General features: G+C 34.2%; 2 protein-coding genes across 2 annotated transcripts; both read left to right on the forward strand.

Annotated features, from left to right (window-relative positions):
- Positions 1–3,549: 3,549 nt before the first annotated feature.
- On the forward strand, positions 3,550–4,473 carry LOC127665924 (olfactory receptor 5AC1-like). The gene has a single exon (XM_052158548.1). The coding sequence runs from the start codon at positions 3,550–3,552 to the stop codon at positions 4,471–4,473; it is 924 nt and encodes a 307-aa protein (XP_052014508.1).
- An 11,230-nt stretch (positions 4,474–15,703) lies between these two features.
- Positions 15,704–16,627, forward strand: LOC127665989 (olfactory receptor 5AC1-like). Its single transcript, XM_052158654.1, has one exon. It carries the CDS (start codon positions 15,704–15,706, stop codon positions 16,625–16,627), a length of 924 nt encoding a protein of 307 aa, XP_052014614.1.
- Positions 16,628–23,200: the final 6,573 nt, after the last annotated feature.

Here is a 23,200-nt window from a genome sequence, read left to right on the forward strand (position 1 = left end):
TTTTATGAGGATCACTTTTAAGTCAGTGTGGAAATTGAATTTGAAGGCTCTGCTCTAAGATCAAATGGCTAGGAAGTTATTGAACTCCAAGCCAGTAATGAATAATTTCTGATTTAAGGTTTGAACTTCATAGAGGAGAACAAAAGAAATCTACAGATGCAAAATAATCTTCAGTTGATAAAACCTAGAAGAGTTGATCAAAGAATACTGGAGAAAAACCAGGTTTGGGAATGAGATAGAAAAAGACCTCAGGTTTGAACTTGTTAAATGTCAAGTGCCCTTGGGATTTTCACATGAAAATAAAGTTAATTAGGTAATTTAGATGGTGCAAAATTATGGAAAATAACAGGAAGGAAGCTAACTTCACTCTAAACTCTGTTCAACACAAATGAGCCCCTACAGAGCATCTGAGGATACAATGCCTACTGCTAATTGTAACTTTGTGTGCATGATTTAATGATTGTAGGCAATGCCCAGTAGAACAAAGCTGACATCACCATCTTGTAAATATTCGGGGGAATTTTAACATTATTTATTTAAAGAGTGGGTTCATTGGCATTGAAAGAAAAGCATACTATCGGCTCCAGTTTGGAGGTTTTGAGGAAAATCTGCACACAAATAACACTGCCCCATTCTGTACTTTGCATGGTACTTCCAGAAATGAGCAAGATTCCAGTCTTCCGATGTTCTGCAGGAACTTGGTGAGAGTGCAGATATTTTCCCAATTTTTACTGTTATGAAGTTGAATTTTCTTCTCTTAGAGAAAAACAACAACAAAAACAAACCCCCAAATCACCCCAGGTGTAGAAATTGATGCTCACTTTCTGATGGCTATATTAATAATTCACAGTGGAAGAGACAGAACAAGTAGGAAGGTTTCATTAATTAATAGAATGGTAAAACCTAGGAGATTAATTTCCATATATCTATATATCCAAATTCACAAGGATTATTAGTATTTGCTTCAATTTATTCTGAAACCGAGAATATGAAATATTTGAAGATAGGAGAAATTTTGAGTCTTAAAGTTTATGTATAGAATATGTTGTAATTTTAATCAGCATTTCCTTCTCCTTTGCATAATGGAGTTCTTGCAGCTATTTAAAAATAAAAATTACATATTGCTTTCATTCTAGCATTTTCAGGGATGACAGAAAAGCTGATGTTCCTTCTCTATGCTGGAGTTTATTATGACAGCTGACATTTCAGAATTGGAAGAACATAGGTTTTGTACAATTGTAGCTAAAATTTCATTGTCTTTCAGTATTAAGAGTTTAATTATTAAGTATCTAAATCTTTAGTATTAAGAATTGTTATTTAATATAAAACATCAAATTATTTGTTCTTTTTACCTACAAAAAGGTAACATATATTATTGCATTTATTTTTCCTTAAAGGTATTCATCAAAAAACATGACATTCTTTCAGAAATTGTCTACCGAGCATGAAAAATGTCTCAATTCATGTTACTATTAAGTGTCTTCACAACAGGGTCTTGAAAAAAGAACACAGGAAAAGCTTTATCAAACATTGCTGGACAAATGTCAACTTTCATTATTTTGCCAACTAACTGATATTCTAGGTTAGAAATTAAAGGTAAGTTTTAGGACATATCTACTCTACATGCTCAAGAGTTTCACCACTGAAAATGTCTAAGCCATGGGATTCTCAACCTGTGGCCTTTTCATGGGGGTTGCCTGAAAGCATTGGAAAACACATATAGTTAAAATATGATATACATCATAGGAGCAACACCACAGTTATGAAGAGGCAATGAAAATAATTTTATGGTTGGGTGTCACCCAGCATGAGGAAGTATCTTAAAGGATTGAAGGGTTAGGAAGGCTGAGAACTACTGGTAAGAAAATCTGTTTGTTTTCCTGAAGTTATTTCTGAACTTAACTGAGTTTTAGTTTCAAAATTGAAGAAGAAAACCTCTTAGCTTTACTTTAGGATTTTCAGTGTTGAAACGCTCCCTATAATAAGCACTGCAGCAAGTAACCATTTCTTGTTTCTGCCTCTATTCCACACTATTAACAAGTAAAGGCCATCAGATATCTGTATGTGATATATGCTAATGCACATGCATACATATCTGCTATTTTATTGCTTGTGTTATGACGAAGGCTTCTTTGAATTCTTTCCTGGAATACTCGCTTGAATTTAGTACTTGTGTGTTCTTCACTCTGCTCTTTCTTTTTTGTGTCTCTATAAAAAGCAAAACAACAAAACACAAAACAAAGCAGAAAACAAAGCAGAAAACAAAACAGCACAAAACTGAAACAACACAAAACAAAATGAAGAAACAAAAAAAGTTCACTCCCTTAAAATATGATAGTGTATTTAGAATTCCTTATTAGCCTGTAAAAGTATGTTACAATGCTTGTTTTTACACGAAGTTATTTGTTGTGTGACACCAATAAGATCATAATTATTTGCAGTTGTCTGTATGTATCTCTGTAGATTTGATGCTTTCTGGCTATCTCCAATGTAGTTGTTATATATTCTTTCATTGTTGAATTTTAGTACATATTATGGATGTGCCATATTTTCTCTTAATACTTCATTGTGGATATGTATGTCGTTCTAATTTCAAGAAATAATTTATTACATACAACATACACATACAGAGAGAGAGAGAAAAAGAGAGAGAGAGAGAGAGAGAGAGAGAGAAACAGACAGAAATTGAGACAGAGATATCAGTTCTTGTGTAGTTACAGTTTTATTTATAGTCTATATAAATAGAGGACTATATCAGAGGTAATTGCATTTAAAATGATATTTTAGAAAAATTGGCAATTCTATTTCCATATTCAAAAACACCATTTTTCATCCCCATATATAGTGGATATTTTATATATTTTAATTTCTGCTGATGTTTTACATGAAAAGAGATATATGTGTTTATGTATGTATGTATTATATGCTATTTTTATTTTATTTTACCATGGTTAGAATAAAGATATTAATCTTTATATTAATTTTATATATACATTAAAATATTTTTAAAAAGTTCTTAAATATTCTTTGTGAGGGCGAAGCCTAGTTTATTATTTCCAGACATAGGGTTGGAAATTTCAGCTATTTCTTTTAAGTTAGATTGAATGTTTATATTGGTTCACATCTTCTACAGACCAGAATCTGTTTTTATCTCTCCATGCTCTCATACTTACTATCTTGTTCTAATGTTTTGTTCATTAAGCCTTTAACATAGTTAACTATGTATTAAGTATGTTTGACTGCTTACTCATATTCTTAGAATTGGAAACTCATTTTTCATATGAACTTTAAGATGAATGTTTTTAGGTTTATATAACCTTCCTGGACTGAAAAGTAAAGTCCCTGCATTATATAAACATTTCACTTTGTATTTCTTTTTCTTTATAAGAACATTACAGTGAATATTTGAGTAAAGAAATGAAGGAAAATGTTTAAACCTAGTAGAGAAGTGTTTCAGAGGAATGTATTAATAACACAAATGTCTCCTAATTCTACAATTCAGTTCAGTTGTTTCTCACTGCTTCATCTTAACGACTGTCCACGTCAGATATGCTGGAAAGAAATCAGACTCTGGTGACCGAGTTTGTCCTCACAGGACTCACAGAGCGTCCCGAGTTGCAGGTTCCACTCTTCCTGGTTTTCCTCATCATCTACCTCATCACCATGGTGGGCAACCTTGGACTGATTTCTCTCATCTGGAAGGACCCTCACCTCCACACCCCCATGTACTTCTTCCTCAGCAGCTTGGCCTTCGCTGACGCATGCACTTCATCCTCTGTGACCCCCAAGATGCTTGTCAATTTTTTATCTACGGATCATGAGATATCCCTGATTGAGTGCTTCACCCAGTTTTACTTTTTTTGTTCCAGTGCAACCACAGAATGTTTCCTCTTGCTAGTGATGGCCTATGACCGCTATGTGGCCATATGCAATCCACTCCTTTATCCAGTGGTGATGTCCAACAAACTCTGTACTCAGTTTATAGCAGTTACATATTTTATAGGTGTTCTGAATTCAACAATTCACGTGGGTTTGCTAATTAGATTAACGTTCTGCAGGTCCAATGTTATAGACTATTTCTACTGTGAAATTGTACAATTACTCACAATTTCTTGCACAGATCCTTCAATTAACGTGCTTGTGGTTTTTATCTGTTCAATCTTTATACAAGCCTTCACATTTGCAAATATTGTAGTCTCCTATACCCGTGTGCTCTTTGCCATTCTGAGAAAGAAGTCTGAGAAGGGCAGGAGCAAAGCCTTCTCCACTTGCAGTGCTCACCTCCTCTCTGTCTCTCTGTTCTATGGCACCCTCTTCCTCATCTATATCCTTCCTGGGTCAGAGACAGCTAAAGATAAGGAACAACTGTTTTCTTTATTTTACACAATAATAATTCCATTGCTCAATCCATTTATTTATAGTCTGAGGAACAAAGAGGTTATAGGAGCCCTAAGAAGACTAATAAAGAAATAAACATTTCTAACACATTATAAGTATTTTATTCTCTTTATCTTAAAACAAAACAAAGACACAAATAAAAGAACCCAACAAATATCAAGTTTACTGTATCAATCAATACTCTGTCCTTTGAGCAAAGAGCTGTTGCTCAGAATATTCTGTGAACTCAGTATGAAACCAGACAGTTTCTTCTTTCAGTTCAGTGCCTTTTGTATACATTTCCTTGCATGTACCTCTAGGGATGATTAGTTACCATTTTCTATAGCTATATTGTTTAGTAACATTGTGCTTTATTATACATTAGGATTTTTATTTATGTAAATTACCTATTTTTATGGATTTCTATAATAATAAGCAGCCACTGGCAATATTAATGAGAAATAATAAGGAACATGAACTGAAATAAATGAATACCTACCTCTCTGCTAGGATAAAAGTTAATCACTGAACTATCACATACCTGCTCAGAGAGCCAAAATCAGATCGTAAGAAATACAGAGATCCATAACCAGACATTACTGAAAAAGTAAAAAACCTTAGAATACTCGGATTAAGTGAAATATCTCCAACAAACATCTCCCCTCAGAGCTAAGGGATCCCCATGTGATGGGATGCAGAAAGAGGGTGAGAACCAGAGGGTGTAGAGGACAAAAAGAAGCCAAGACTCTCTAAGGCAGTATGAGCAAAGCACCTATCAACTTAGAAATGACGCAGTGTGCAAAGGGCCTACACACTGGCACCAGGTGCTCAGTGATTTTATTGTGGTTTCCAGTTTAGTGTTTTTATGGGATTCCTGAATTTGTGAATGGGTAGGTCTCTCACTCTTTTGCCTTCTCTTGGGCTCTTTCCCTTCTCTTGGTTAATCAGAATGTTTTTGTTTTATTATTTTATATTTTATTTTGTGATAGTTTTTGTTTTATTATTTTATATTTTATTTTGATATAGTTAAAAAAGGAATGCATGAATAAAAACCTGGCCACTAAAATAAAAGTTAACAACTAAATTGTCACTTATATTTGATGTGAGGGGAAAATCACTTCTTTCCAATTGAATGACCCTAGGTTTTTCAGGATATGTTCATGAGTAGCTGACCAAGCAAATGTGGAGTCCCTAGTTTTGGTGTGTGTGTGTGTGTGTGTGTGTGTGCACTATGATTAAAATTTCTTTTTTTAGGTGTGGATTTATTTCACTATCTTTGTCTGGTGGTCTTTTATTGTATGGGTTTCTGTTTAGTTTTGAGAAAAGACTTAAAGTTGAAAGGAAGGGATTGGTGAAGATCTCAAAGGTCCTAGAGGAGGGGAATAATATGATCAAAGTACTTTTAAATTTAAAATTAGTTTTATATAAATATAATCTTAAGCATATATAGCTAAACAATACTGATGTAAGTCAGCTTACAGGTACTAATGGGTGGTGATGGCTCAGTGGGTACAGGCAGGCCATCCTCCAAAGAATAGTAACCTATGCTTTATCTTCAGGAAGGTAGGGTTGAAGCCAGAGCTAGCTCCCCAGAGTTGTCTTCTGACTTCTTTGTGTATTCTGCAGCAAGTCCATGCTTATCTCTACGAACACATGCACAGATTCACATAAATGCAAAAGTTCTACATGCTTCTTTTGTCAATACCATTGCCTACAACCCAATACTTAACAATTTTAAGTTTAAAAACATCAAAATTGAACAAAAGCATTTGTAGTTATTAGCCATGTAATTTCATTGTGATTTTTATAAATTTTTGTAGTAGCTTCACATACAAAATTCAGAGAAACTAAATTTGGTTTAGAAAACTTGCATGTGAAAATAGGAAACATAAAATTTGCTATTTATTCATCAATATAATCCATATATAATATGCATTTATATATATTATATATAATTGCAATATATATTTATATTTTAAATGATTATGTCCCCAAGGACTGAGAAATTCATGCTTGAAAATTTACAGGAAATATTCTATGTCTTACATTTGGAATGTGGCCATAGATGGTACATCTCCTCTTTTTTGTAAAACAAGTAGATTCTTTGATTTGAAGGGAAATGCTAGACAAATTGAAAATAAAGATGCATCTTAATCTACTCCCTATAAATATTATAGCATATTATTGTAAAATCGTAAGAAATGTGTGTGTGTGTGCGTGTGTGTGTGTGTGTGTGTGTAAAAACTCAATTTTTATGCAGTCTTAAGAATAATCTCAGTAGGTACCCCAAGTTTAACACAAACTTAAGGGGCCACTGTGGTGAGGGGAAAAAAGAACTTGTGGAGTCAGTAGAGTTGAACACAGGCTGTATTCAAAGGAAATGGGAAATAATGGAGAGATATTTGGGTAGAGAAGGTTATGGAAGGAATATAGAGGAGAGAACAATATGGGGAGAGAGATAACTAATATAAAATGTGTTTGAAAAAAAACACATGGTAACCTATTTTACAAATATACATGTATTTAAGCTTATTTTTGTTTGTTTATATGTATGTGTGTATGTGTGTGTATGAGTTAATTCCATGACAACGTGGGTTGTCCTGCATGTAGGATAATGTTATTTCCAGAAACCATATTTTACCCATGTTAAAAGATCAGAGCAAGATGAGTGGTAAGTCCTCTTGAATCATTCATTGGTTAGGGATACACCCCAGAGATTCCCCCAAAATAGACATAATTGCTATTGGTCAATATTACAATTTCAATATCAGATTTTGATATTTAAAATGGTGAATTATACCAAATATTTAAAGAAGTTATATTAATTGTTTGTAAACTCTTCTACAATTAAAGGTCAAGGAAATATTTCCCTACCATTTTACTGGGATTATAGCCATGATTAATAGAGCAAAGAAACAAAACAAAATATCACACCTAAGCAACAAAACTCAATGATTTCATAACTAAACAAATAAAATTCAAAGAGAAATGAATGTCATTTTATTTGGAAAGAAATAACTAAAAAATAATACCGATAATGTACTTATTTTTGTATAAAAGTCCTCACATAAAATGTAAAAAGGAGAGTCTATTAATTTAGCAATGTTTCATGATATAAAACTAATATAAAATGTCAGTTGGATTTTTTTGTTCTTGAAACTAAAAATCAAAAACATGATTATTAAAAAAATTCTATAATTTACAATAAATTTATAATAAATCCATATAAATAAAATATTATCTAATCAAAAATAATTTCATAAGAATATACCAACATTGAGGTAAGACCATCACTGTTGTTTAGAGGAATCTGCCCACAACCCTCAGGATACAGGAACCGAGGAGCTACATGGGACAGGAGTCTTCTGAATTACATCTGTGCCTGGATCTGATCCTGTGCCGCAGAGCTACATATACAAATACTTCCAGACGAGAGCTGGACTTCCAGGACAAGCCTGTGAGCACAGGTAAGACTACCACATCTCTTCAAATTCCTGACCTAAGAAGGACCCTCCCAGAGTCATTAGGACACAGGAACCAAGGATCAGCCAGGGACCGGTTCCTTTTGGTTTCTGTCTGAAACTTACCCTGTACCACAGCTCTCCATACCTAAATTACTGCTTGATAGAACTGGTCTCCGAGGAGTAGTGACACATAGGCTGGCAGGAGGTACAAGCCATTGACAGCGACAGCAAGATCAGTTAACATCAGAGATAATCAGATGTCAAAAGGCAGGCAAGAACCCTACCAACAGAAACCAAGGCTACTTGGCATCATCAGAACCCAGTTCTCCTACCAGAGCAAGCCCTGGTTACCCCAACATGTCAGAAACACAAGAGTCTGATTTAAAAATCACATTTCATGATGATGATAGAGGACTTTAAGAAGGACATAAATAATTCCCTTAAAAAAATACAAAAGAACACAGGTAACCATGTAGAAGACCTTAAAGAGGAAACACAAAAATCCCTTAAAGAATTACAGGAAAGCACAACCAAACAGATAAAGGAACTGAGCAAACCATCCAGGCTCTTAAAATGGAAATAGAAACAATAAAGAAATTACAAATGGAGACAACACGGGGGATAGAAAATCTAGGGAAGAAATCAGGAGTCATATATGCAAGCATAACCAATAGAATACAAGAGATGGACTCTAAGATAAAGAAGATACCATAGAAAACATTGGCACAACAATCAAAGAAAATGCAAAATGTAAAAAGCAGCAAACCCAAAACACCCAGAAAATACAGGATACAATAAGAACAATCCTAAGGATAATAGGTCTGAAGAGAGTGGAGATTCCCAACTTAAAGGATCAGTAAATATATTCAACAAAATTATAGAAGAAAACTTTCCTAACCTAAAGAAAGAGATGGCCATGAACATACAAGAAGCCTATAGAACTCCAAATAAATTGGTCCAGAAAAGAAACTCCTCCCATCACATAATAGTCAAAACACAAATATATAAAACAAAGTAGAATATTCAAAGCAGTAAGGGAATAGGTCACATAACTTATAAAGGCAGATCTACCAGAATTACACCAGACTTCTCACCAGAGACCATGAAAGCTAGAAGATCCTGGGCAGATTTCATGCAGACTCTAAGAGAACACAAATGTCAGTCCAGACTACTATACCCAGCAAAGCTCTCAATTACCATAGATGGAGAAACCAAGATAATTCGTGACAAAAAACAAATTTATACAATATATTTCCACAAATACAACCCTATGTACAATAATAGAGGGAAAATGCCACCACAAGGAAAGAAACTACACCCTAGGAAAAGCAAGAAAGGCATCTTCTTTCAACAAACCCAAAAGAAGATAACCACACAAACATAAAAATAACATCAAAAATAATAGGAAGCAACAATAACTATTCTTTAATCTCTTAATATTAGTGGACTCAATTCCCCCCAAAAAAGACATAGACTAAGAGAATGGATACTTAAACAGGACCCACCATTTTGCTGCATACAGGAAACACACCTCAGTGTCAAAGACAAACACTACCTTAGAGTAAAGGACTAGAAAACAACTGTCCAAGCAAATGGTCTCAAGAAACAAGCTGGAGAAGCATTTCTAACATTGGATAAAATCTACTTTCAACCAAATGTATAGGGGAATGGCAGGGAAGAAAGAAGGGAGCTGGTAGGTGTGTGGGGGAGCACACTCATAGAGGCAGGGGGAGGAAGGATGGGATAGGGAGTTTCCAAAGTGGAGACATGGAAAGAGGAAAACATTTGAAATGTAAATAAAGAAAAATGACCAATTTTTAAAAAAAGAAAAGAAATGCTGGGCATGGTTATTATATAACCTTTGCTGTTAATATCAATTAATGAAAATAGAGGGCATGGATTTGACTCAGAACAAGGAAGGTTTATAGGACAGTTCAGAGGGAGGAGGGGAGAGAACTGATAGGATTTTATTGTAGTTTTAAAAGTAAAAGAAAAAAGAAAATTGAGAAGAAACGGAATCAGATGCTGTAAAAAGATTTTAAACATGTACTATGAGTATTTACAAAACTTTAAAAAATTTGAACCAATATATTCAGTTTTTCATGACTCATATTTACATTCTTCTTTGGAAATGAACTAAGAGAGATAATATTATAATGTTATTATTATAATTTATAAATTATATTATAATTTATAAATTATATTATGATTTATAAATTATAATATTATTATTTATAAATAATTTATAAATAATTTATAAATTTATAAATTTATAATAATTTAATAATAAATTATATAATAAATTTATAATAAATAATAATAAATTTAATAATAAATTATAATATTATTATTATAATTTATAAATAACTTATAAATAATTTATATTTATGGATTTATAAAAATTATAATTTATAAATAATTTAAAAATTTATAAATAATATTATAATTTATAAATTATAATATTATTATTATAATTTATAAATTACTGGCATTGTCTGCTATTAAAGGGTTGGAATATATGAAGCATATCTTATGCCCAAAATCATGTATAAACTCTCATTCACCAAATGATGGAATGTTGTGATATTGACTTAAAATTTTATACATGACCTGGGTTTGGTGTTTTTCAATTTCTTAGCTACTCTATCTTTAATGTGCCTATCAGTTGAACTTTAAGAAGAGTATGCTGGACTTGTATCCTTATTACATGTGGGGGAATCGTCTGGGTATATGCCTAGGAGTGGTATAGCGGGGTCTCCTCTTTCAGCACTTATTAATTACCAGAACACCTTCATCTAGGTGTGGGGCTTCATGAAATCCATTCTTTTTGGCAAGTCAACTGGTGTTTTCATCAGTCAGGACTTGTTTATGTTGAGATTTCAAAAGTGTGTCTTCCATGTCATATCTAGAAGACAAAAGTACCACAGCAGAATTCCTGGGGTTTTAGTCTTATAATCCTTTTATTCCTTCTTTGGTGATGTTCCCCAAGTCTTAAGTGTAGGAGTTGTGTTGTAAAATATCTGTTGGACAACTCAGACATTTTCCCCTTCATTCTGACCAGTTAAGGATTTTTGTAATAGCCTCCATCTATTGAAAAAAAAAAGCTTATTTGATAAGGCAAAGAAGATGCACTTATCGTTGGTATAACAATCGGTATTTAGAGTGTAGTTAGGAATTATTCTGGTTTAGGAAAGAGACAGTAATTGGTTCTCCTCTAAGATCCATGACCTTAGAAGTGAGAATCACCCTTTCTAGTTGTCAGGTCACTCTAAGAGATTCCAAAACAATATAGGCTATTTATGCTGCCCTTTATTGCCTCTCAGAAATTAATTAAAAGTACATTCCTATTGTTGCACCATACCCTTGGGACATAGGACACAAAGGAATTGAAATGAATTTGATTCAAAGGGTCCTTCCCTGAGGAGTAGGTATTTTTTATAGTACTTTAATATGCTTTGGGATTTCTAAGGTAGAGAAGCAATCAATAGCTCTCTTGAACAACTATGAACCACAATGATGACCAGCATGGCAGGTGCCATGTACTTTGTATTTAAACAAAGAATTGCTACCACTCAGATATTTTGAGAGGATAGATTTACTGGGGATTTGGCATTTTGAACTTCTATGTATGGCTGGAAACTGGATTTTTTTCTTTTGAAGAGGGGTTGAGAGTATAAGTGAGAAACAGGATACCAGGTAAAGGTAGAGAAGAGGCTATAGAAAAAAACCTAACATCGGATTAGTATTCATGTTTTTGCTTTTTACAAATATGGCCTTCCTTTACACTTTAATGTGGTCAAATTGTTTAGTTTTGAAATTAGAGTAACATACGTTAGGTAAGGTTTTAGTCAATACTCATTTCATGTGCAAAACATGTCAAGTGTGTCCTTCTGGACTGGTCTTCTTTTACAACTCACTAAGACATTATGGAAGAACTGTGATGTAATTACTGTTATTGTAAAATGGTATACAGACATGCACACAACACCTGTTTAACTCTGTATAGTTATTGTGCCTATGTCTCAGCATGGGGTCTAGAGTAATTAAGAATAGTAGCTGTTGTTCTTGCCCACACTCTCTTGTCCTCTTTTCTTTTCTTACTCTCTTACTCCATGCTCCCCCTCACTCTCCATTCTCTACCCCCTCTTTCCATATGGCCATGACCAGCTCTCACCCCTCTGTCTCTTCTTTCTTTCTTTACTTTTCTATCTCTTTTCCTTCCCCTTACTTTTCTACAATAAAGCATTAAAAGAAAAAAAAGACTATTAGCTGTTATATTACAAACAATGAAAATCATAAATCCTAAGAGGTGCATTTGTATTTGGAGTGGTAGTGAAAGGTAATAATTTATTTTATGAGGATCAATTTTAAGTCAGTGTGGAAATTGAATTTGATGGCTCTGTTCTAAGATAGAATGGCCAGGAAAATTATAGAACTCGAAGCATGTATTGAATAATTTCTGAGTTAAGGTTTGAGCTTCATAGAGGAGAACCAAAGAAATCTATGGATGCAAAATAATCTTCAGTTTATAAAATCTAGAAGAGTTGATCAAAGAAGAATATTGGAGAAAAATCAGGTTCAGGAATGGGGTAGAAAAAGACTTTATATTTGAACTTGTTAAATGTCAAATGCCTTTGGGATCTTCACATGTAAATAAAGTTAATTAGGTAATTTAGATTGTGAAAAATTATGGGAAAATAACAGGAAAGAGACTAAACTCACTCTAAACACTGCTCAACCTAACTTCAAAACAAAGCCCTACAGAGCATCTGAGTACACAATGCATAACCGCTAATTGTAACTTTGTGTGGATAGTTTAATGATTGTAGGCAATGCCCAGTAGACATCATCCTCTTGGAAATATTCAGGGGAATTTTGACATTATTTATTTAAAGTGTTGGCTCATTGTAGTTGAATGAAAAACACTATTCAGCTCCAGTTTGGAGGTTTTGAGGAAAATCTGCAAACAAATAACACTGTTCCATTATGTACTGTGCATGGTACTTCCAGAAATGAGCAAGTTCTGGTTTTTCAATGTTCTGCTGGAACTTGGTGAGAGGGCAGATATTTTCCTAATTTTCACTGTTATGAAGTTGAATTTTCTTCTGATAGAGAAAAATAACAACAACCAACTCCCAAATTGCCCAAGGCATAGAAATTGATGCTCCCTTGCTGATGGCTCCATTAAAAACTCACAGTGGGACAGAACTGTTAGGAAGGTTGAATTAATTAATAGAAAGGTGAAACCTTGAATATTAATTTTCATATATATACATTTATCTATATATCCAAATTCATAAGGCTAATTAGTATTTTCTTCAAATTTATTCTGTGTGTCCTGAAATAGAGAATATCAACAATGTGAAGATATGGAAAATTTTGGGTCTTAGAGGTTATATATAGAATAAGCTGTAATTTTAATCAGCATTTGATACTCTTTTGCATGATAGAGTTCTTGCAGATATTTAAAAATAAGAATTACAGATTGCTCTCATTCTATCATTTTCAGGGATAAAAGAAAAGCTGATGTTCATTCTCTATGCTGGTATTTATTCTTAGAGTTGACATTTCAGAATCAGATGAACATAGGTTTTGCATTACTGTAACTAAAATTTTATTGTTTTTCAGTATTAAGAGTTTAATTATTAAGTATCTAAATCTTTTGTTATTAAATAAAAAGTATCAAATTATTTGTTCTTTTCACCTACAGAAAGATAACACATATTCTTGCATTTATTTTTTCTTAAAGGTATTCATCAGAAAACATGACATTCTTTCAGAAATTGTATACCAAGCATGAAAAATGTCTCAATTCAGGTTTACATTAAGTGTCTTTTCACAACAGGGTCTTAAATAAAGAACACAGGAATAAGCTTTATCAAACATTGCTGGACAAATGTGAACTTTCATTATTTTGCTAATCTAACAAGAAATTTTAGGTTAGAAATTAAGGGTAAGTTTTAGGACATATATACTCTTTATGCTCAAGAGTTTTCATCACTGAAAATGTCTAACCCAGGGACTTCTCAACCTGTGGCCTTTTCATGAGGGTTGCCTAAAAGCATTGGAAAACACAGATATTTACATTATGATACAACGCAGGAGCAAGACCACAGTTATGAAGAGGCAATGAAAATAATTTTATGGTTTGGTGTCACCTATCATGACTGTATTAAATGACTGAAGGATTAGTCATTTTATATACACTAGGCCTACTGGTAAGAAAATCTGCTTATTTCCTGAGGTTATTTCTGACTGAGTTATATTTGCAAAATTGAAGAAGAAAACCACTTAGCTTTATCTTGGGATTTTCAGTGTGGAAATGCTACCTATAATAGACAGCTGCAGCAAATAACCATTTTTTCTGCATCTACTGCCCACTATTAACAACTAAAGGTCATTCTTTCTAATATCTGTATATAATATATAGTAATATATACACACATGCATGCGTATCTATTATTTTATAGCTTGTGATATGACTAAGGCTTCTTTGGAGTCTCTCCTGGCAAGCTCACTTGAATTTAGTAATTGTATGTTCTTCACTCTTGTTTTTCATTACTGGGTCTTCTTCACAAAACAAAACAAAACAAAACAAAACAAAAACAAATAACATGAAACAAAATGAAGAAACAACAAACGTCTAACTCCCCTAAAACATTATAGTGCATTTAGCATCCCTTATCAACATGTAAAAGTATTTTAAAATGCTTGGTTTTTTTTTTTTTGCAAAGTTATAGGCTCTGTGACAACAACAAGATCATAATTATTTGTTGGTATGTATTTCCATAGACTTGAAGCTTTCTGGCTATCTTCACTGTAGCTGTTATTTCTTCTTTCATTGTTGAATTTTAGAACATATTATGAATGTGCCATATTTTCTCTTAATTCATTGTGGATATATGTGACCTTCCAATAGTGATAAATAATTAATTGCATATCACAGAAACACACACACACACACACACACAGAGAGAGAGAGACAGACAGACAGACAGACAGAGACAGAGATAGACAGAGAGAGAGACACACAGAGAGAAACAGACAGAAATGGATACAGAAATATCAATCCTTGTGTAGTTACTGTTTTTATTTATAGTATATATAAATAGGAGACAATGTCAGTGGTACATGAATTTAAAATAACATTTTATAAAATTGTTTTAGAAAAAAACAGCAATTCCATTACTGTATATGAAAACACCATTTTTTCATCTCCATATGTAGTGGATATTTTACATATTTTCATTTCTGCTGATGTTATGTATGAAAAGGGATATATATATATATGCTTATGTGTGTATGAATCATATGCTATTTCTATTTTATTTTACCATGGTCAGAATATAGGCAAATACCTTTAAATTAATTTCATATATACATTAAAATACTTTTTAAATTTTTCTTATGTGTTCTTTGTGAGGGCGAAGCCTACTTTATTATTTCCAGACCTACAGCTGGAAGTTTCAGACATTCAAACTGGATTGAAAATTTATATTGGTTCATTGAGCCTTAAACATAGTTAGCTGTCTATTAAGTACACTTGATTGCTCTTACTCATATTATCCTTAGGAATGGAAACGAATGTTTCATATGAACTTTAAGATGAATGTTTGTAGGTTTATATAACCTTGCTATCCTTTAATGTAAAGTATCTGCATTAAAATTACATTTCACTTTGCATTTCTTTTTCTTTATAAGAATCTAAGAGTGAATATTTGAGTAATGAAATGAAGGAAAATGTTTAAACCTAGTAGAGAAGTGTTTCACAGGAATGTATTAGTAACACAAATGTCTCCTAATTCTACAATTCAGTTCAGTTGTTTCTCACTGCTTCATCTTAACGACTGTCCACGTCAGATATGCTGGAAAGAAATCAGACTCTGGTGACTGAGTTTGTCCTCATAGGACTCACTGAGCGCCCCGAGTTGCAGGTTCCACTCCTCCTGGTTTTCCTCATCATCTACCTCATCACCATGGTGGGCAACCTTGGACTGATTGCTCTCATCTGGAAGGACCCTCACCTCCACACCCCCATGTACTTCTTCCTCAGCAGCTTGGCCTTCGCTGACGCATGCACTTCATCCTCTGTGACCCCCAAGATGCTTGTCAACTTTTTATCTACGGATCATGAGATATCCCTGATTGAGTGCTTCACCCAGTTTTACTTTTTTTGTTCCAGTGCAACCACAGAATGCTTCCTCTTGCTAGTGATGGCCTATGACCGCTATGTGGCCATATGCAATCCACTCCTTTATCCAGTGGTGATGTCCAACATACTCTGTACTCAGTTTATAGCAGTTACATATTTTATAGGTGTTCTAAATTCAACAATTCACGTGGGTTTGCTAATTAGATTAACGTTCTGCAGGTCCAATGTTATAGACTATTTCTACTGTGAAATTGTACAATTATTCACAATTTCTTGCACAGATCCTTCAATTAACATGGTTGTGGTTTTTATCTGCTCAGTCTTTATACAAGCTCTCACACTTGCAAACATTGTAGTCTCCTATACCCGTGTGCTCTTTGCCATTCTGAGAAAGAAGTCTGAGAAGGGCAGAAGCAAAGCCTTCTCCACCTGCAGCGCCCACCTGCTCTCTGTCTCTCTGTTCTATGGCACCCTCTTCCTCATCTATATCCTTCCTGGGTCTGAGCCAGCTGAAGATAAGGAACAACTGTTTTCTTTATTTTACACAATAATAATCCCATTGCTCAATCCATTTATTTATAGTCTGAGGAACAAAGAGGTTATAGGAGCCCTAAGAAGACTATTAAAGAAATAAATATTTCTCACACGTTTTAACTGTTTTTTCTCTTTATCTTAAAACAAGACCAAGACACAAACAAAAAACCCAATAAACCTCAAGTTAACTGTATGAGTCACTAGTCTGTTATTTGAGCAAAGAGCTGTTACTCAGAATATTTTGTGAGCTCAGTATGAAGGCATACAGTTTCTTCTTTCAGTTCAGTGTCTTGCGTATACATTTCCATTCATGTATGTCTAGGGATGATTAGTTATATTGTTCATAGCTAAAATGGGACCTCATAAAATTACAAAGTTTCTGTAAGGCAAAGGACACCATCAAAAGAACAAATCGACAACCAACAAATTGGGAAAAGATCTTCACCAACCCTACATCTGACAGAGGGCTAATATCCAATATATACAAAGAACTCAAGAAGTTAGACCCCAGAGAACCCAATAACCCTATTAAAAAATGGGGTACAGAGCTAAACAAAGAGTTTTCACCTGAAGAACTTCGGATTGCTGAGAAGCATCTTAAAAAATGCTCAACTTCACTAGTCATCAGGGAAATGCAAATCAAAACAACCCTGAGATTTCACCTTAAACCAGTCAGAATGGCTAAGATTAAAAACTCAGGATACTGGAGGTGTTGATGAGGATGTGAAGAAAGAAGAACACTCCTCTACTGCTGGTGGGGGTTGCAAATTGTTACAACCACTCTGGAAATCAGTTTGGCAGTTTCTCAGAAAACTGGGCACGTCACTTCCGGAGGACCCTGCTATACCACTCCTGGGTATATACCTAGAGGATTCCCCAGCATGTAATAAGGATACATGCTCCGCTATGTTCATAGCAGCCCTATTTATAACAGCCAGAAGCTGGAAAGAACCCAGGTGTCCCTCAACAGAGGAATGGATCCAAAAAATGTGTATATATACACAATGGAGTACTATTCAGCCATTAGAAACAATGAATTCATGAAATTCTTAGACAAATGGATGGAGGTGGAGAACATCATACTAAATGAGGTAACCCAGTCTTCAAAGATCAATCATGGTATGCTCTCACTGATAAGTGGATATTAGCCTAGAAACTTGGAATACTCAAGACATAATGCACATATCAAATGATGGCAAAGAAGAATAGAGGAGTAGCCCCTGGTTCTGGAAAGGCTCAGTGCAGCAGTATAGGGCAAAGCCAGAACAGGGAAGTGGGAAGGAGTGGATGGGGGAACAGGGGAAGGGAAGCGGGCTTTTGGGACTTTCAGGGAGTGGGGAGTCAGAAAAGGGGAAATCATTTAAAATGTAAATTAAAAATATATCGAATTAAAAAAAAGAAAAAAAAGAACACTGTGCTTCATTATAATCAGGATTTTTATTTATATAAATTAGCTATTTTCTATGGGTTTCCATAATAATAAGCAGCCACTGGCAATTTTACTGATACATAATGAGAACCATTTACTGAAATCAATGAATACCTATCTGCTAGGATAAAAGTTACTCACGGAACTGTCACATACCTGCTGGGAAAGCCAAAATCAGATGGTAAGAAATGCAGAGATACGTAGCAAGACATTACTCATAAAGTAAGAAACCTTAGAATACCCAGCTCTAAATGAGATGTCTCCAACAAACATCTCCTCTCAGAGCTAAGGGAACCTCATGTGATGGATTGCAGAAAGAGGGTGAGAACCAGAGGGTGTACAGGACAAAAAGAAGCCAAGACTCTCTAAACCAGTATGAGCAAAGCCCCTATCAACTTAGAAATGATGCAGTGTGCAAAGGGCCTGCGCAGCTGGATACCAGGTTCTCTGTGTTTTTATTGTGGTTTTCAGTTTAGTGTTGTTATGGGATTCCTGAATTTGTGAATGGGTAGGTCTCTCACTCTTTTGTTTTCTCTTGGGCTCTTTTCCTCCTGTTGGTTTATCTTGTCTGACTACAATGTGATAGTTTATTTTTTATTATTTAATATTTTATTTTGCTATACTTAAAAAAGTAGTGCATGAATAAAAACCTTGGCCACTAAAATAATGGTTAACAACTGAACTATCACTTATATCTGATAGGAGCAGAAAATCAGATCTCTCCAATAGAATGACTCTGGGTGTTTCAGGATATATTCATGGGAAGCTGACCAACATAAAGTGGAGTCCATAGTTTTGGTGTGTGTGTGTGTGTGTGTGTGTGCGTGTGCACTTTGATTGAAATTTCTTTTTTTAGGTGTGGATTTATTTTACTTTCTTGGTCTTGGGGGGTCTTTTATTGTATGGGTTTCTGTTTTTGAGAAATGACTTAAAGTTGAAAGGTAGGGATTGGTGAAGATCTCAAAGGACCTAGAGGAGGGGAAGAATATGATTAAAGTACTCTTAAATTTAAAATTAGTTTTATATAAATATAATCTTAAGCATATATAGCTAAACAATAGTTATGTAAGTCAGCTTAAAGGTACTAATGGGTGGTGATGGTCAGTGGGTACAGGCAGGCCATCCTCCAAAGAATAGTAACCTAAGCTTTATCTTCAGGAAGGTAGGGTTGAAGCCAGAGCTAGCTCTCCAGAGTTGTCTTCTGACCTCTTTGTGTATACTGCGACAAGTCCATGCTTATCTCTATGGACAGATATACAGATTCACATACACGCAAATCAAAAAATGCCATTAAAATGCTAAAACATTTGTAGTTTAATAGATAAATAGGATTAGATTGGCTTAAAGTGTAGAATTCAATATTGTTGATCGTCCAAACATAACAGCCCAGACATGTATAACAGCTCTACATGCTTCTTTATTCAATGCCATTGCCTACAACCCAATACTTAATTATTTTATGTTTAAAAACATTGAAATGTAACAAAAGCAGTTATAGCAATTAGCCATGTAATTTCATTGTTATTTTCATAATTTTTTGTAGAAGCTTCATATGCAAAACTCAGGGAAACTCAGTCTGGTATAACAAACTGGCATGTGAAAATAGCAAATGAAAGTTTGTCATTTATTCATCACATAATCCATATATTTACAAATACATATAATATACATATATATTTATATTTTAAATGATATGTCTCCAAGGACCCTGAAATTCATGCTTGAGAGTTCACAGTCAAAATTGTATGTCTTACATTTGGAATGTAGCCATAGATCGTGCAACTCCTCTTTTTGTAAAACAAGCACATTTGAATGGAAATGCTACACAACCATTGAAAATAAAGATGCATCTTAATCTACTCTCTGTAAATATTATAGCATATTATTGCAAAATCTCAAGAAATGTGTGTGTGTGTGTGTGTGTGTGTGTGCATGTGAAATCTCAATTTTTGTACAATCTTAAAAATAATTTCAGAAGGTACCCAAAATTTTACACAAACTTAAGGGGCCACTGAGGTGAGGGAAGGAAAATCTTGTGAAGGCAGGAAAGCTGAACACAGTTTGTACCAACGGGAATGGGAAATAATGGAAGGATATTTGGATAGAGAAGGTTATTGAAGAAGTATAGAGGAGAGAACAATATAGGGGGAGAGATGACAAATTTAAACTATGTTTGAAAAACCCACATGGAGACCTATTTTATAAACACACACATATTTATGCTCATGTATGTATGTGTGTGTGTGTGTGTGTGTGTGTGTGTGTGTGTGTGTTAATCCCATGTCAATATAAGTTGTCCTGCATGTAGAATAATGTTATTTCCAGAAACCACATGTTACCCAGATCAGAGCAAGATGTGGGGTACCTTCTCTTGAGTCATTCATCAGTTAGGGGAACACCCCAGAGATCCCCCAAAATAGAGATAATTGCTATAGGTCAATATTGCAAATCATATTTTGATGTTGAAAATGGTGAATTAATTCTACCAAATATTTAAAGAAGAATTTATATTAATTATTTAGAAACTCTTCTAAAATTAAAGCGCAAGGAAACATTTCCCTACTATTTTTGTTGGAATTATAGCAGTGACTAATATAGCAAAGAAACAACACAAAACAACACAAATAACCAACAAAACAGAAATGATTTAATAACTAAACAAAAGTCAAAAGAGAAACAAAAACCATTTTATTTGGAAATAAATAAGTAAAAAATTATACTGATAATGTATTTATTTTTGTATAAAAGTCCCAATATTATAACTAAAAAAGAGAGTCTTGTGAATGAATTTAGCAACGTTTCATGATATAAAACTAATATAAAATGTCAATTGGATTTAATTTGTTCTAGAAATTATAAATCAAAAACACAATTAGTAAAAATAATTCTATAGTTTACCATAAATGTATTATAAATACATAGAATTGAAATATAATCTAATCACAAATTGTTTTATAAGAATATACCAACATCATCTGCAAGATCTCCCAACAACTCAAGTATCTCTCAACTGAAGAAAGAAAAAGCAAAATGTGCTACAGTTACACAACGGAATATTAATGAGCAAAGGAATGTAATGTAATGTTTCACGCTATATTATAAATAAATTGAATATATATTGATTGAAAAAATTTGGAATTAACTCATAAAAACATTTGGCTTTCATATTATGTAATATTTAAAATAGAAAACTAGTTGACTTGAAATTTTCATAAGCTATTCTTTTTGGTGCATTAATTTTTTAAAATTATTTTAAGTCTTTTTTTACAGTCCAATTTTTTTTTGATTTCTTCATTTTTATTTTTTTATTTATTTTTATTTTTTTAATATTTTTATTTTCTATATTCTTTGTTTACATTCCAAATGATTTCTCCTTTCCCGGATCCCCCCTCCCCATATGTCCCATAAACCTTCTTCTCTCCATCCCTTCTCCAATCACCTCCCTCCTTTTTCTCTGTCCTTATATACCCTTCCAATGCTAGATCAATCCTTTCCAGGATCAGGGCCCTTTCCATACTTCTTCATGGGAGTCATTTGTTATGCAACTTGTGCCTTGGGTATTCAGGGCTTCTGGGCTAATTAATATCCACTTATCAGAGATTGCATTCCATGTGTATTCTTTTGTGATTGGGTTACCTCATTTAGGATGATATTTTCCAGATCAAACCATTTGCCTAAAAATTTTGGGAATTCATTGCTTCTAATTGCTGAGTAGTATTCCATTGTGTAAATATACCACATTTTCTGTATCCATTCCTCCTTTGAGGGGCATCTGCATTCTTTCCAGCTTCTGGCTATTATAAATAAGGCTGCTATGAACATTATGGAGCATGTGTCTTTATTGCATGCCGGGGAATCCTTTGGGTATATGCCCAGGAGAGGTATAGCAGGGTCCTCTAGAAGTGTCATGTCCAGTTTTCTGAGGAACCTCCAGACTGATTTCCACAGTGGTTGTACCATCTTACAGCCCCACCAGCAGTGGAGGAGTGTTCCTCTTTCTCCACATCCTAGCCAACACCTGCTGTCTCCTGAGTTTTTGACCTTAGCAATTCTGACTGGTGTAAGGTGAAATCTCAGGGTTGTTTTGAGTTGCATTTCCCTAATGACTAATGATGTTGAGCACTTCTTAAGGTGCCTCTCGGACATCCGAATTTCTTCAGGTGAAAATTCTTTGTTAAGATCTGTACCCCATTTTTAATAGGGTTATTTGGTTCCCTGGGGTCTAACTTCTTGAGTTCTTTGTATATATTGGATATTAGCCCTCTATCAGATGTAGGGTTGGTGAATATCCTTTCCCAATTTGATGGCTGCCGTTTCGTCCTTTTAACAATGTCCTTTGCCTTACAGAAACTTTGTAATTTTATGAGGTTCCATTTGTCAATTCTTGATCTTAAAGCATAAGCTATTGGTGATCTGTTCAGGAACTTTTCTCCTGTGCCCATGTCCTCTAGGGTCTTCCCCAGTTTCTTTTCTATTAGTTTCAGTGTGTCTGGTTTTACATGTCGGTCCTTGATTCACTTGGAGTGAAGTTTAGTACATGGAGATAAGAATGGATCAATTCACATTCTTCTGCATGCTGACCTCCAATTAGTCCAGCACCATTTGTTGAAAAGGCTATCTTTTTTCCACTGGATGTTTTTGGCTCCTTTGTCGAAGATCAGGTGACCATAGGTGTGTGTATTCATTTCTGGATCTTAAATTCTATTCCATTGGTCCACTGTCACTGCGCCAATACCATGCAATTTTTAACACTATTGCTCTGTAGTATTGCTTGAAGTCAGGGATACTGATTCCCCCAGAATTTCTTTTGTTGTTGAGAATAGTTTTAGCTATCCTGGGTTTCTTGTTATTCCAGATGAATTTGAGAATTGCTTTTTCTAACTCTGTGAAGAACTGAGTTGGAATTTTGATGGGGATTGCATTGAATCTGTAGATCGCTTTTGGCAAGATGGCCATTTTAACTATATTAATCCTGCCAATCCACAATCATGGCAGAATTTTCCATTTTCTGAGGTCTTCTTTGATTTCCTTCTTCAGAGGCCTGAAGTTCTTGTCATATAGATCTTTCACTTGTTTGGTTAGAGTCACACCAAGATACTTTATATTGTTTGTGGCTATTTTGAAGGGTGTCGTTTCCCTAACTTCTTTCTCAGCCTGCTTATCCTTTGAGTATAGGAAGGCAACTGATTTGCTTGAGTTGATTTTATAACCAGCCACTTTGCTGAAGTTGTTTATCAGCTGTAG

The sequence above is a fragment of the Apodemus sylvaticus genome, chromosome 15 (assembly GCF_947179515.1).
Source record: "Apodemus sylvaticus chromosome 15, mApoSyl1.1, whole genome shotgun sequence".
Taxonomy (NCBI): domain Eukaryota; kingdom Metazoa; phylum Chordata; class Mammalia; order Rodentia; family Muridae; genus Apodemus; species Apodemus sylvaticus.

What these genes read in the sequence shown, in the direction of transcription:
- LOC127665989 (XM_052158654.1), top strand. Translation starts at nt 15,704, where the DNA reads ATGCTGGAAAGAAATCAGACTCTGGTGACTGAGTTTGTCCTCATAGGA.
- LOC127665924 (XM_052158548.1), top strand. Translation starts at nt 3,550, where the DNA reads ATGCTGGAAAGAAATCAGACTCTGGTGACCGAGTTTGTCCTCACAGGA.